This window comes from Protopterus annectens, chromosome 3.part1 (genome assembly GCF_019279795.1).
Source record: "Protopterus annectens isolate FY-2018-M chromosome 3.part1, PAN1.0, whole genome shotgun sequence".
NCBI lineage: Eukaryota > Metazoa > Chordata > Ceratodontiformes > Protopteridae > Protopterus > Protopterus annectens.
This window is the reverse complement of record NC_056732.1, coordinates 1,560,500,647-1,560,517,239: the sequence shown is the minus strand read 5'-3', so window position 1 is coordinate 1,560,517,239 and position 16,593 is coordinate 1,560,500,647. Positions and strand designations below refer to the sequence as shown.

The window sequence follows — 16,593 nt, the reverse complement described above, 5'->3', positions numbered from 1 at the left end:
TGGAAAAATGTGGTTCTGTAAATCTCAAGAAGTCACGCCTGATGCAAGAGGTCAGTTTACCCCCAGAGGCAGAGGGGGTAACAACAACAGACGCCGCCCTAGGGGCAGAGGGGGTCCGCAGAATCAGGGTAGCATGGAGCCTCTCTCTGACAAACCCTTCCAGCATCCCTGAGATGTTGCCCGACTGTCCACCTTCGGAGGCAGTCAGGGGAAGATTGTCGCTGTACCCAAAAGCCTGGCTTTCCCTTACTCAAGACAAATGGGTACAGTCGATCATATCCGAGGGTTACAAAATTCCCTTTCTCCAAACCCCAGTTCAGCAAAAGGGAACCCTTTCAGACGTTCCACCCAGTCTAAGGGAACTAGCAGTACCAGAGATATCAAAACTGCTAGCAAAAAGAGCCATCCAACCAGTCCCAGCAGATCAACTAGGATCCGGAATCCACTCAAGATTCTTTTTGGTACCAAAAAAGACAGGGGACTGGAGACCAATATTAGATCTCAGCAAACTAAACAAGTTTGTAAAGAGAACAAGATTCCGGATGGTCACGCTACAGTCCATTCTACCCTTTCTGGGCAAGGACAATTGGATGTGCTCCGTGGACCTTCAGGATGCGTACTATCACATCAAAATTCACAGGCGCTCCAGAAGGTTTCTCCGCTTTCGGCTGGGGGCCAGTCACTACCAATTCAGAGCCCTGCCCTTTGGTCTCACTACAGCCCCAGAGTGTTCACCAAATGTATGGCAGCGGTTACGGCTCACCTGAGACGTCAAGGATTCCAGGTGTTTCCATATCTAGATGACTGGCTCCTCACTTCCACCACCAGGCATCAACTTCTCCAAGCCAGAGATTACACCATTCACATTTGCAGAGGGCTAGGAATCTCTATAAATTTAGAAAAATCTGCCTTGTCGCCTTGTCAATCTGTTACCTTTATAGGCGCCAATTTGGACACCGTACAACTTTCAGCAAAATTAACAGATCAAAGGGTCTTAGATATTCAAAACCGCGTCCATGTTCTTCTTCAGAGCGACAAACTTCAGGCCAGGTATGTCCTGAAAGTATTGGGTCTTATGGCGGCCGCTATAACACTTCTTCCCCTTGCCCGCTTTTACATGCGTCTCCTACAGTGGATGCTTTTCGCCCAATGGTCTTTTCAACGACTCCCTATGCATCACAAGATCATGATAACTCCAGCTTGCAAAAGGCATCTGTCCTGGTGGATATTGTCCCCTCAAGTCCATCAAGGCAGACCCTTTGTTCCTCCCTCCCCGGTCGCCACGGTTACATCGGACTCCTCCCTGATCGGGGGGGGGGGCATTTTCAGGGCAGGATGGTCCATGGCACTTGGCAACCTTTCGAATGCCACCTGCATATAAATGTCCTGGAGATGAGAGCAGTGGTTTTAATGTTGCAAGCCCTCCACGACTCTGTTCCTCTGGGGACTATTGCAATCCAAATGGACAATATGTCCGTGGTGTGGTATATCAACAAACAGGGCGGAACCAAGTCCTGTCCCCTGTGTTGAGAGGCACTCAGACTTTGGCAGTGGGCAATCTCTTCTCAGCGGTTTCTGATAGCAACGCATATCCCCGGGAAGTCCAACATCATAGCAGACAGGTTGAGCAGAGCTATTCTCATGCCTCACGAGTGGTCTCTCAAACAATCTGTGACGGAAGAGATTTTTCAGAAGTGGGGCCTTCCTTGCTGCGATCTTTTTGCTACGCCTCAAAACAGCAAATTCCCCGACTTCTTCCCCCTCTTCCCCCTTCCAGGCCATCCCCCCAGAGACGCTCTAGTCCAAGATTGGCCCCGGGGACTTCTCTATGCTTTTCCACCTTTTCCTCTAATACCACAAATAATTCAGAAAGCAACCGCCTTGAGAGCCAAGATGATTCTCATTGCCCCTTATTGGCCTCGACAGATATGGTTTCCGTTCCTGCATCGTTATCTTTTGGTACAGCCTTGGCATCCGGATCCGGTTCCAGATCTTCTGACCCACCAGTCGGGGCAGCTGCACAAAGCCATACCTTCTCTCAACCTCACTGCTTGGTTGCTCCACTTCCGTCCCTAGCCAGGCTTCCTATAATTTCTAATCCCGTCCGGGATATCATAGTAGCTTCCCTTAAATCTTCCACCAGAAGGATTTACACTAGTAAATGGCAACTTTTCTACTTCTGGGCAAAAGCTAGGAATATAGATCCCTTTACTGCTCCAATTCATTCGGTCTTGGACTTCCTAGCTGAAATTTTTCACTCAGGATCTTCTTCCTCCACAGTAAAAGTTCAGTTGGCAGCCATTTCAAATTTTCATACAGGCTTGTCGGACCACAACATCATGTCCCATAAGCTTTGCAAGGCATTCCTTAGAGGTGTATTTTTACTTAAGCCTCCGATCAAAGACCCTCCACCACAGTGGGATCTAAATTTAGTCTTAACATCCTTGATTCTTCCTCCCTTTGAACCTGCGGCTTCCTGTTCATTGAAGTTTCTTGCCTGGAAGACACTCTTCCTAGTTGCCATTACTTCTGCTAGGAGAGTATCTGAGCTTCATGCCCTCTGCATTCATCCTCCCTACTTAATCTTCCACAAAGACAGAGTTTCTCTAAGGACTAATCCGTCTTTCTTACCCAAGGTGGCTTCGCAGACAAACTTAAATCAATCTATTGATCTCCCAGTTTTTTTCCCAAATTATACTAATAGAGCGGAGCAAAAACTACATTATCTGGATGTTCATCGCCAGCTCCGATATTATTTGGACAGAACCAAACAAATCAGGAAATCTGATCAACTGTTTTTATTGTATGCAGAGAACAGGAAAGGCCTTCCGGTATCTAAGGTAACCCTATCTAGGTGGCTGTCTTCTGTGATTACATGTATTTATCAACTCAGAGGTAGAGAGTTGACTTCTAGGCCAAAAGCCCATGCAACTAGAGCACTAGCTACATCTACAGCTTTTCAAGCTAGACTACCAATAGACACTATTTGTGCAGCAGCCACATAGGCCTCTCCTCATACCTTTGTTTTGCATTACAAATTGGACTTGGCCTCCAGAAACAGGGCAAATTTTGGTTCCACCGTTCTCAAGAGTCTGTTCCACTGAGCCACCCAGGATGAAGGTGCTAGGGACGCGGTCCCATCCAGCAAGATTGAATGCGAGATTGTCAACTTAACATTGAGAAGTTATGTACCTACCATAACGTTCCATGTTAGTTGTCTTCTCTCGCCTTCTTTCTTGCGTCCCGCCCACCATCCCCCTAGCCTGGACAGACCGAGAAGATTGTTCCTCTTCTTTGAAGAGTCCTGATCTAGCATTTCCAGCCAAATAGCTTGTCCTAGTGTCACTAGATTAGGTGGTTTTCTTTGGCGGGATTATCCCCTTTTTCCTCCTCCTCTCCAGTTGGAGGACTATATTGCATAATTTTTCTTTAGCTACCAAACGAGATCTGGGTAGTTATCGCCTAGCATCATGGGATATAGGGTTGCCTCGAGCCGGTAAAATTAGCTCTCGAGCTTTAGTAAGTGGCCGAGTCGGAGCCGAGGATCGGCTCCGAACCCATCCAGCAAGAAAGAAGGCGAGAGAAGACAACTAACATGGAACGTTATGGTAGGTACCTAACTTCTCATTATTGCCTACAAGAGCAAGAACAAGTTGGGTTTACTTCCCTTCCATGCAAAAGAAAGCAGGCCTAATATTCAAACGGGGATAAAGAAGTACAGAATAGGGAAAAGGAAGGCCTTTAGTATTTTCCCAGTTTCTCCTTCTCAATAGAATTGCAGACTTGCTCTCTGCATGCTTTTCCACTTGGGAAAACATCACCTTAGACTCATATGTCCTCCAAATCATCAGAAATGGTACTAGCTGCAGTGGTTTAGGCTCCCAAATCATATAGGCATTCCACACGTCCTCCAGAAACAGAAGGAACTGATATCACATATCATTATGAACACATCCAAAACAAAAACAAATCTCCAAGAAGGCAACAGGATAAAGATGATGTAAAATTCAGAGTTTTTATTTAACTAAAAAGAACATAAGCGCTTTCACGGTATTAGGAATCCACTTCATCAGACATATAGTCAAAAATGAAATACTCCATATTTAAATAGTTAAAACAATTAATTTCTAACCAATGGCTCTAGTAAAACAATCAATTAATTAAATAAAGCAATCAAGTTATTTAAAAATACAAACCCTATACATAAAGTATATAGCACATAAAAAGCAAAACATCACAGCAACACTATAAAAACACAATAATATAACATATAAAGCAATATATTTTTAAAAGTAATGTATGTCTATATATAAAACTCTGAACAATTCAACTCATTTAAACCTTCTACTTTTTAGTATAGGTTTTAAAGGGACTGTATCATTAAGGCCATGCCCCCTATGCGCACCTAGCCTTAAAATCCATTTAATTTCCAAGGTTTCAGTATCATTTACTAAATCACCCATTCTTATATTTGTATATTATAACTGTAATACTTGAAACCGAAACCGATGTTGCTCTCCTAAAAGTAATGTATGTTTAGCTAACGCGCTGTAAACAAGTCCCTTGGTAGTACAGTATATGTGGTCCCTAATCCGTTCACATAAGGAACGGTTAGTTTTGCCTACATAGAACAAAAAACATTCCACACAGGTTGCTATATAAACTAAATTCTTTGTGGTGCAAGTACTGGGGTTTCTTAGCTCCCATAAATAACCAGTATCAGGGTGTCTAAAGAAACGTGATTCATCAATGTATTGGCATTGTGCACATTTACCACATTTTTTAGTACCTAGCCACATCACACCAGCATTATTTGTCACATTAGTAGGGTAGCATAATAAATGTTTTAAACATTTTTTATTTTTATTTACAAAGGTGGATTGACTTCCTACTATATTGGCTATCCAGTCATCTATTAGCAGAATATGCCAATTTTGGGTTATAATCTCTTGTATCTTATTTACATTCACAGCATAGGGTAATGTAATGGGTAATCTAGTGGGGACTGTTCTCAAATTTGTATTCTGAAAATCTCCTGATCTATGTGAAAAATAAGGTTTAGCTTGACCTCCTCTTTGCAAGTTCACTTGTTTATAGATCTTATTAATTTCATATTCATCATAACCTCTTCCAACAAGATGAGTCTTTAATTTAATTAATTCTTTATCATACATTTCTTGATTACAGCACAATCTAGATGTATGCATTGCTTATCCTTTCACAATATTGTGAAAGATTCTGGGATTGTGCATGCTGTCCCTGTGTAAGTAAGATGGTTTATAACAGGGTTTCCTATATACCATAGTATTACATACCCCTTGGTGTATATAAACGGTAACAGGTAATCTATGGTTTCCTTAGAGTATTTCATAGTAAATTTTAAAAAATCACTGCTATTATTGATTCTCTCATAAAGTCGTAATAGAGACAATTCATCACCTTGCCAAAGAACAAAAAGGTCATCCACAAACCTTTTATAATATATTATTTGTGGCATCATTAACAAGTGTTGTAGCTCCCAAGCTATCATGACCAGGTTAGCATAAGAATTAGCGCAACTGGTACCCATTGCTACGCCTGTTGTTTGTTTGCAACAACTACTTTGAGACAAAAAGATGTTATTATCAAGAACTATTTCTAACAACATACATAGCAAATCTATTTTATTTTTATCAAATAATTTCTGTTCTATCATTAAAGTTTTTACCATTTCTAACCCTTTATCATTTGGGATAGAAGTAAACAAGGCAACAACGTCTAGGGTAACCAGTATGATATTATTAAATGTGTCTAACCTGGTAGTAGTTTCATATAGACTGGTCAAAAACTGTTCAGTATCTCTTAAAACATAATCATAATGAGCTAGCACTTTCTTTAACTCTACATCTAAATAAATCGAAATAGGTTCAGTTAACCAGTTAGAGCCAGCAACTATGGGTCTGAATGGTGGAAATAAAGCATTTTAATGGATCTTTGGTAGCCCTTGCATCCTATGTATTAAAGGAAACTCCACAATACAATAGCTAAAGAACTCTTTAGTTATCAGACCCATATTCAGACATTCATGTAACGTACAAAAAATTCTATGTTGCATATCATATACCACATCTACTGAAGTTTCCTTATAGGTGCTATCTTGTTGTAGCATGTTAACCATGGTGGTAAAGTAATAGTGTGCATCCAACAATAGGACCCCCTTTATCTGAGGGATAACAATTTGATGATTATTTTTAAGTTTATCAAGTGCTATTTTTTCGTGTTTGGTGAGATTATGTATGGAAGAATTACATTGAAAAGCACTACTATCATCATATATGTTTTTTTTTCACATGCTTTTATGAATGTCTCAACATTATAAGGCATAGGGGGAACATACAAACTTTTCTTTTTAAAAGTAACCCTGTCATCAGTCTCGGTTATCAATGCATCAGTAAACATGGTTTTTAAAGTTAAATTCCTGGTAAACATGCGAATAGCAATAACTGCTTCACTAATGTCAATAGCAGACGTAGGTATAAAGGTTAAACCTTTGCTTAATAATGATACCTCATGTGCAGAAAGCTGGTAACAGGAAATGTTCCAGATCAAGTCTCCTTGCCCCACATTTTCTTTAATGTTTGTGTGTGTGGTTGTTGATTTGGCATTTCTTTTCGCTTCTGCCCCCTGTAGTTCTCCTTGTCTACTGAGCCTTTCCGTTCTAGATGGATCGGAAGGGGCATAATAGGAAAACCCTGCATAGAGTTATTCTCTTTGTTTTCATTGTATATTTTTCATCGTACTGAACACTCCACAGATGGTCCCTCGAGTGTCAGTAAATTAGACGCTTCAGTATTAGGTACTTCCAAAGGTGTAGAATAGACTGAAGTCATGTTCGCCGGTGAAAGTACTTCCTTATCTGCACGCTGATCCAATAGCAAAGCAGTTTCATTGTTTAAATTGTTCACTTCTCACGCTTCAGTTTGTGAACCCTGGGGTGAGGTATCACATATCGTCTCAGACCTCCTCTTATAGATACTCTAGGAAGTTCCCATGTCTCAAGAGAAGAAAGGGTTCTAGACCAGGATGTTCCTGACCCCAACAAGAGAGAGTACTTAGAGGCCAAATTTAGACCACTCAAGGCTCAACTCCACCTGTAGGTACCCAAATTTATAATGGTAACTCTCCAAACCCTGTTACTACTTCTGCACCCAGGGACCACTTGGTAACCTTGGACCTAAAGAATGCCCATGTCCACATTCCAATTTACAAAGGACATAAATGCTTAGATTCTTTGTAGGGGACTGAAATTCTCAGTTTGCCTCATTGCACTTTGGACTGTCCACAGCACCAAGGGTCTGCACAGTTCTTGGCTCCTGTGATTGCCTTTTGCAAACTAAAGTGGATTCATATTTTCCCATATCTGAAGGCCTGCCTGATTCAGGAAACCTGACAGGAAACAGTGCTTAACCACTGACCATCTGTACCACATGGGGTTCACTGTCAACCTTCAAAATTCAAGACTAGAGTTCTCCCAAAGTTTGATTTTTTTCTGGGATCCCTTCTGAACATCTCCATCCAGAAGGCTTTCCTCCCACAGGATAAGGTATAAAACTACAAAAATAGTTCCTACACTTGGCAGCCTAGAAGCTTTTTCCAGCCAATGAGTTTCTTGGGACCTTCAGCTTCATGACCTCAGCCATCCTTATGGTGTCTCATGTCAGACCTGACATGAGAAAATTTCTCTGCTACCTGAGGACTCTCTGGAGTCAGCACTCACGTCCTGTGGATCAACAGATCCCAGTACTTAATTTTGCATCAAAGGAACTATGATGGTAGGCCAAACAATTCAGTCTGAACTTGGGAATGCATTTTGTACAAAACACTTACAACCAATCTATTACCACATACAGTTCAAACATGGCCCGAAGAGCATATTCCCAGAACGTCAAGATCCAGAGAGTGTGGTCTCCCTAACAGAAGATCACTGTCAAGAAAACATTAGTTCGTGTTTTGGGCTTAAAGGTCAGCTGTGAGTAAAAGGAACTCTACAAGTAATGACAAAGAACACCACTGTAATGTTGTTCATCAGCAAGCATGGGAGAAAACGATAATACCTACTCTGCATGCTAACGGTTACCACCTGGGAGCTTGAAACACAATGCAAAATGTTCCTCAAGTCAGTCTGCATCCCATCAGAGATGACCACAGTAACAGGCTAGCTAAGCAGAACATGGGCAAACCCTCACAAGTGGATACTACACTGAGAGGTCTTTCTCCAAATAGTGCATAGAGTATCTGCTGTTTGTACTTAAAGAGAAAAGCAAAGTAGTGGATATCAAGCAAAATAGCTCCCTGACCTCCTTTAAGCATCGTCTGAATGAATGGCTGGACAATTGTAAATACACACTAGGTCTGGGCCACTCACGCCCTCACTGAAAGGGGTTAACACTGGGTATAAATCTGTCATGTCAATGGGAACTGATGAGATGGGATATTGTGGCTAGGCTACTAATGGTCCTCTGAATCAACAACCTGGTATTATCATTGAACATATGAACTTGCAAACAACTGGTTCAGCTGTATTCAAGAATCCTTGCAAAGAGGCTTGGGCAAGAAACCATTTCCATAAGCTAGACAGATCTGTATGCCAGTGCCAGTGCCAGTGGTAAGAAGATCTAGTTCAATAAATCTCAAGGACCTTTTCTAGAATCACACAGAGATTTTTCTCCAAGAGGCAGAGGGGGAAATAACAATGGATGATGCTGCGCTTGCAGCAGAGGGGGTTCGCAAAATCAAGGGATCTCCAGTGTAATCCAAAATGTGGGCAACAAATGACTCAGAATCCTTCTAATAGCATCCTTTTGGCCCAGATAGTATCGGTTCCCCCTTTTCATGAAGTGCTGTCTAGCATTCTGTATCTTCTAATTCAGAGCAAAAGGTCCCTTATACACCCCAATTTGCAAGCACTCCCAGTTCATATGCTCAAATTCTGATACTCTTTAGACACCATTACTGTACGGGCATGCTTAATATCATTAGACAGGCAATAAAGCTAACCAGTGAAAGATCCTGGACTTATCCATATGATACAGGGCTCTGGTCTCTCTGGACCTCAGTGAGCTGGTAAACACAGGATTGGCATATATTTCTTTTAGATTCCTTCTCTCTATTTGGGAGATCAAACCATGTATTTGCATTCCTTCTTTCTGCCATCTCCTTCTGTTTCCATTTGGAGCCACTTCTAGCTATCCTACTTCCAGGCAACCAATTTCCTATGGGGATTCCGCTCATCAGGCCCAAGAAAAGTGGCTGGCCCCACTTGGGTCCTCAACAATATACTGGAAATGCTGACTCAAGCCTCTTTTGAGCTGCAGCAACCTCACGCATGAAATTGCTGAACTGGAAAACTACCTTGTTGCTGTCCCTCACCTCAGCTAGAAGGGCATCGAACTACAAGTCCTTCTGTGTGTAGAACTGTCCCTGGTTGTCCATAAAGACACAGTGATCTTTAATACTTATCCAACTGTCATGCCTACAGCTGTATCATAGATCATTCTGATACAAAGCATCTAGCTCCCTTCATTCCTTCCCACTCCTCAAAATAAGGGGGGAGAATTGTGCACACCCTAGATGTGCACAGGCAGTTAAGATTCTACCTGAACAGGACCAAGGAAAATAGGGATTCACACTTAGTGTTTATCTCCCTTTCTGGAAATAAAAAGAGAGAAACTGCGACTATAAAAACTTAGAGTGGCTCTGCTTTGTATTCAAGTCTCTTACACAGATAAGGGCAAACAACTGTAAGGCGTAATCAGAGTTCACATCACCAGGTCCACAGCCACCAGGTGACTCTCATACAAGGGGTAGATACCAAGTCTATTTTAAAACCTACCAAATGGATATCTGTCCAAACCTTTACCAATCATTTCAAACTAGATACTTGTAGGACCACAGGAGGAATTACCAAAACTATTCTGCAAGGAATCCTGAGTAGTAATCACTCCTGTCCATCCATATCATCCACTCAACTGAAGCTGACAAGGTCTTCTGAGACAGGATGTGGCAGAAGCTGGTGTGGGACATCAGTGTGGTAGGTTATTACAAATGAGTGATGGTGCAAGTGCATCACAGAGTCATTGATCTGATGCTCCATACCAAGACAGTGGCCCAGGACACAGGTGGGAACAGGTAAAAAAACAGAGGTACACCCACTAGATTTCTGCAGTCCACAAACAATGGGAAGCTCCTGCTAGCCTCCAATGGTCATATTGACTGACCACTAATTCCACGTGGTAGACTGAATTGGTTGCTCAGGACTGAGTGAGCATCTGTTGGGGATTTCTCAGGTGAGTAAAAGCACATGCCATTCCTGTAGGACATGGCCTAACTCATCTGCCCCATTTACTCACAGATGACCATGTGTATTTATGTCAATCAGGGACATCAGGGCTGCACTTCAGATTGCCTACATTACAGAGTATGACTACCTGGATGTCTCTGGGAGATGCAATAAGTAAGCAGAGGCATATGCCATTCAATAACATAATGCTTAGCACCTTGATTGGTTCTGTTTGTTCAGACAAACCGTTCCACATTTCTTTCACCAGGGAATGTATGTGCTCATAGAATATTTATACATATATATTCTTATAGGCATTTAATAGTCCACACTTAAATAGCTTTCTTAGTGGTATGCTATGAGCATTCACACATTCCACTGGGAGAGGATCTGGTACTACAAGTCAGCACATACCTGCTATCAGTGCATCTGTAAAGGCTTATCATAACAGTATCCTAAACCTGACACAGCCTGATTGCACTATCAGTAGCATCAACAGTGGAAGGTAGTCTCCTCTCCCACAGCTAAAGGGGTTGTAGTTACAGAGGATGAGCCTCCAGCATTACATGTGTTTACTGTACATCATTAGAGGGCTGTATACACATGCTGTTGGGGAGAGGCATGTTGCAGGCTGACAGCAGTTTGAGACACATTTCTTACTTGTTATGGATGTTATCCTTGGCATCAACCAAGAAATGTGATCCAGGTAGAGGGGAGATGTCAAACAGGTGTGCGCTGTATGATCTCTGTGAAACCGTTCAACCACTGCAGGGAATGTTGGAAATGGCTGCTCATTTGGTGGCTATTAATGCATCGGTGTAGCTGCAAGGACTCAGCTGCCATAGTTGAGGTAGGGGAAGATTATACTACTGGTGTGCAAGCTGCTCAACACAGATGTTGCACACTGTTTGTGGGATGGCCATGTGGTTCATTGCTCTGTCCGTCTGTGTATGTGAGCACTCAGCTGGATGTGGCTGATGGTCCTCTGACTCAACTGACTTGACTTGGATGTGGCCAAAGCTTACCTGGCTCTCTTGTGGCTCTCACCTTGAATGGATGCTCATCTTAATGGAACTGATGCCCATATGACTGTATTGTAGACAGATCCTGCCAGGCATTATAGTCACAGTCTCTTAGTTCAGCACAGGCCCATAACACTTTAGGTATAGTACAGCTAAGATGTGTGCCAGCATCAGTCTGTGAGAGGCACACAGCAAAAGCCATGGTGACATGCTCACATATGCCACTGATGGACCACTTGCTTCCAGACCTCATGCACTGAGCTATAATTCCATCCTTGAAAACTCTATACCATCATCCATGGACATAATCTCTGTTAGACTACAAACACTCAGACATATCTGTACATACCATAGACACAACCCATGACCTTTCAACCTATGTCAATGTAGCTGTCTCTTGCTAATATGTTCCTTCCTTCTGCAAACAAGGATGACTATGCTCCACTCCTCTGTCAACTGTGGGTATAATAATGTCAACAGTGCTGCTAGTCAGTGCACTGCATATCCTGGCTGTGTAGATGTATGCATCACTTTTGTTCTGTGATTGTGTTTTCTTAGCTTATTGTTGTGGACCTCACACTACCTCTTTGATAGTGCCATGATGTATTGGCACTGTCTCTGCCTGAAATGAGGGACTCCTGCATCGGTATTCTACAATGACTCTTCACCCAGCTTTACTTTTGCTGCTAGCACAGGTATATCAGCCAGTACTACAGTCTTTGCTGTAACTGTTTTTCTACCACCATGTTGATCTTGTTGTTGCTCTATGGAGCATACTAAAGTGCACTCCCAGATATACCCAGACACTGGAAATGGGACGTCAGCACAATGAATATATGTTCAGTGACATTCTGTGCCTGGACAAAACCAGTGTTCTGTGCCATCTCTGTCACTGTCTGGGGGCTGATGATTGGGATCTTTAGTCAGGGCTCTAAGACATGTGTGGCATTGTCTGCAGCACACAACAACACACACCAAAAGAAGTGGCTGCTCCCTTTGTTCATAGGACTGGACTGTCATGGCACCTATGGGTGGTTAATGTGTGACCCTCCCAATTAAATTACTGTATTGAAAGTTTTACACATGAATTGCTGGTATAGGTCACATATGTGCCACAGGAGGAATTCATGAGAACTGCTTGCATGGGGCAGTGACACTATACAAAAGGAGATGGAAGACATTTTACAGTGTCAGGGATACAACAGGCAGTACAGTCTCTTTGGTGCAGAAGGATGTGGGTTCTGTTCCCATACCAGGTAGATGATTGCTGTCACTGCAGTGCAGCATATGCGGGGTGCTGCACTACTGAGGTTGTTGTCCTTTGGTTGTGATTTTAAACCGAGGCTGCATCTGCCTGAGTTGGTAGCTCAGGTGGCTGTAAAAGATCTTACAGCACCTATTGAAAACATTAGGGGACATTCCCTGATGGCCTGGTCAGATTTCTCCTAATAGTATAAATACCACTTCAGGTCTCCCCTGAAAATAGGCTGTCAGTCTTGTGAGACTAATCCTATCAACAAATGATAAATAAATAAATAATAAATAAGGTAACAGAATAATTATAAACTATGGTTACAGAGTTTCTTATACATGTCAATATCAAAATGAAAAGCATTAAAAACAAGAACAAAAATCAGAAGTGGACACAGTTAATTTGTATAAAGTTTTAAAAATGTTATAAAATTACATTGAGACAGTAAATGGCAGTACTTATTTTAGAGAAAATGACAGATAATGGACTACATGTCTAGAAACGTATATTTGCTGTCAAAGGTACTGAAAATCAGATTATTATAATTATACACTCTTAAATGAATAATTGGTCTTTAGGTATGTTTGGACAGTGCTGCTAATACCTTTAATTCTCAATTAGTCGTGTTTATTTTAAGAAGAATCTAACCTTCCCTTATCATTTCAACAATACACAAGGAACATTTAGCTATTAACTGCTTTGTTAAGCTGTGCAGACAGAATCCACTGATGTAACAACGTGCATTCTAAACGGGACAAAATGTTAATTCTTCTAATGACTTAGGAGTCTGTTTTGAGTGGCTTCATTGTTTATTTTAGATAGTAATGTACTGTTATTTGTTTTCAGAGTGCCCTGGGACACAGATATTTAGTTCCTGTGCAAATAGCTGCCCTCAGACATGTTCTGATCTCCATTCTGGAACAGAATGCCTTCAAGAGGAATGCAAGCCAGGATGTACATGCCCACTGGGACAGGTAGGAGCTGATTTTGTGTCTTTTTCCTGAACAAATATAAAGACACAGTAGCTTGGAAGAATACAGGCAACAATGGTATTCCTATTAGTCATACTTTCCATTACATCTTCAAATGCTTTTACACTGTTGAATTGTATATTGTAGGCCTATTATTCATATAGCTGTTATATTTCATATATCTGTTGATATTTGTATCTAGTATTTATATCTTGCATGTGGAGCTTTTCTCCCCGGGCCTCCGCTGAAAAGGACCTGTGTCCGGTCAGACTTTCCTGGTTGCTACATTAAAAATAAGAAAATAAATAAATATATTTTCATGTATGTAATGTTTTTTGAATATTTTCTGTATGTAACCCCAGGATGGGCTTGACACTGGAACTAGAGGATCAGTGCCCTGGCTAGTTATAGAAACAAATAAATAAGTACATAGTGTTTAATAATATTTCTTTTTATTCTTCACTGAGAGCTGGATAGTATGAAAACCAAAGTTATCTATGTATTTTAACAGGTCATTGATTCTAGTGATAGAGTTCTGCAGGATTTATGTGTGTGTGTGTGTGTGTGTGTGTGTGTGTGTGTGTGTGTGTGTGTGTGTGTGTGTGTGTGTGTGTGTGTGTGTGTGTGTGTGTGCGTGCGTGTAATCATGCATGCATGTGTATCTCTGTGTCTGTGCATGCTGATGCACACACACTATCCAACTATTCACCCTCACTTTGATCTCATTAAAGCCAATTAAAAATGTCTACCAAGTTACATCTTCAGCAAAGTCCAGCCTATTCATTTTGACATTCCCAGGAATATCAGTAACCATCTTTGCCTCCTCATTCACTGTCATGCATTTGGCATCCATAACTAGACTCCTAGGAGAAATTGGTTGCTTTTTAGGCTTACTTGCTAACTTTAGACATGAATACCAGTTCACTTACTGTTAGACATTACAAAAGCAATACATTTTTTCTCTTCTGAACAAGCAAACGTTTAAGCCCATTTTTATGAAAGCAATTTTGGAATCATCTGTGTGTGTGTGTGTTCCTGTGTGTATGTGGCTGCAAGACAGAGTGTAAAATAGACAGAGACAGAGAGAGACAGTACGTAGTAACATCTCTATCAGCACTCCCTTAACAATAAGACATATAAACCACTAATGTTATTGACTGATATAATCCTCAGATATATTCTGGCAAATCAGTCATTCTTAAGAGTGACTGATCAGAATTAAATGGCAAAATAAAAGTCAGTAAGGAGGAAAGAGGAGAGAGCACTGCAATGGCTTTCATTCTATAATTTTTGATCCAATTTGTCTGTTTTTATTCAGTTCAACCTTTGGGCTATCAGATCCGAATGAATCCAACATTGGCTCCTACAGAAGCTGTGGATCCAGGGTTCTGACTTCTCCCCCACCCACAATTCCCTCTCTTTCTCCAAAATTCCCTAGATCTTGTTTGCAGCTTGATCCAGAAGAAGTGGTTTTCAAGGGCTTTGACATGGGAAGGAAATGATTCTTTTTGCATTTTTTGAGCTATCCGTTTTACCAATTTCCTTATCGTGCTCCCATCTTATATTCCTTACCTTTTATACCACCGTAATATGCAAAAGAAAAATAAATAACTTTACTGGTCATTTTTTTAACTAAATTACTGTTACTATTGCTGTTAATATTTTTCTAGTGATTCTATTCTTAGTTCTGAGTGATGAGGTAGCAAGGTTTTTTTGTAGCCCTTTCATTATTCAGTCGGTGCCTTTATCTTATTGTGTTTTACAATATGTCAGACTAGGTCAGCAGTTTTTAGAGGTGGTGGGCCTGTGGCAACAAAATCTTTGTGTCTACTGCCTGGGAATAGGACACCTGCATACTGTCCACTAGGCATATGCCTCTTTTGGTGCCAGAGCTCTTCAGGGATGCCAGAGCTCTTCAGGGATTTAGGGACAAGTTAGTCCTAAAGGACCTACTTCTTTATCCAAGTGGGAACTTCAGCTTCTTCTTTTTCAGAGACTCCTTCACCATCTATGAGAACTGATACACCTAAGCTATTAAAGGAAAAGGCAAAGGAGAAAGACAAACCCAGAGAGAGAGAGAAGGAAGTAAATAAGAGTGTGGAGAAATCCAGAAAGCTGTTACTGGTTCCTACAGAATTTTTGGTTCTGATGCCGAAAGAGCCTAAATGTTCAGATCCAGAAACCTCTCAATTTATTTTCCAATGCCTCCTCCCTGTTTCTTACCATAGCCAGTGAGTCCTGTGCTCTACTCCCAGGTCTTGCAGGACAAGCATTCATCCTGATCACCTTCAGTGGCTTTGTCATCAAGGTCCTTTCTTTTGACAAAGAGTTTTACAGAAGCGGATATTGAAAGGAAGATGTGGAGGTTCCATTAGATGCAGATTCAACTGGGAGTCATCCTAGCACTGCCTCCTTCAGATGCTCTGGGAGTGGGCCCATCTGCCCTTCCATTCATTCCTCCTATTCTGGTTCATACTTCTGATCCAAAGCCCATGGTTCTGAGCCTTCCCAGAGCACCAACACTGAATCTGACAATCCTCTCGACTTTGAGTCTGATGGTATACCATAATGTTTTGACTCTGATTATGTCAGATTGGTATGAGTCTCTGAGCTAAAACCTAGGAGCTGAGATTCGTAGGGGTGGGGTCAACTCCAAAGTTTTCTGATCGGTCTCTTCCCCCTTGTTGCTCGATAGCTTGGCTCCATTGTCAGCCTCCAAGCCGGCGCAGGTTGGAGTGGAAGATATCGGGAAGATATCCCTCCTATCTTTTCTTGAATCAGAGAAGAGCTTCTTTGGCTCCAATTACATTTTCAGCACTCCAGAGGTTCTCTTTCCAAACTGAGAGAAGAGGTGACTCTGCCATGCTCAGCTCCATTTCAGTCTCCACTGGATACTGCATCTGAGTGTTTACATCTTGGTTGACTGGGACAGTCAGCCTCTTTCAGCCTTGGGGGTGCTCGCCACACAATTTCCCAGTCTGATTCCGATCCTTATAAATAAATAAAAAGATGTCCACCAGGCTGAGATGG

General features: G+C 41.7%; 1 protein-coding gene across 1 annotated transcript in view; it reads left to right on the top strand.

Annotated features, from left to right (window-relative positions):
- The window catches only part of LOC122797804 (SCO-spondin-like), a 4,708,783-nt gene that overhangs the window by 4,278,372 nt on the left and 413,818 nt on the right, over positions 1 to 16,593 (top strand). Inside the window, exon 103 of the mRNA XM_044066325.1 lies at positions 13,439 to 13,566. Within this exon, the coding sequence (XP_043922260.1) occupies positions 13,439 to 13,566 (128 nt within the window). The remainder of the gene's footprint in view (positions 1 to 13,438; positions 13,567 to 16,593) is intronic.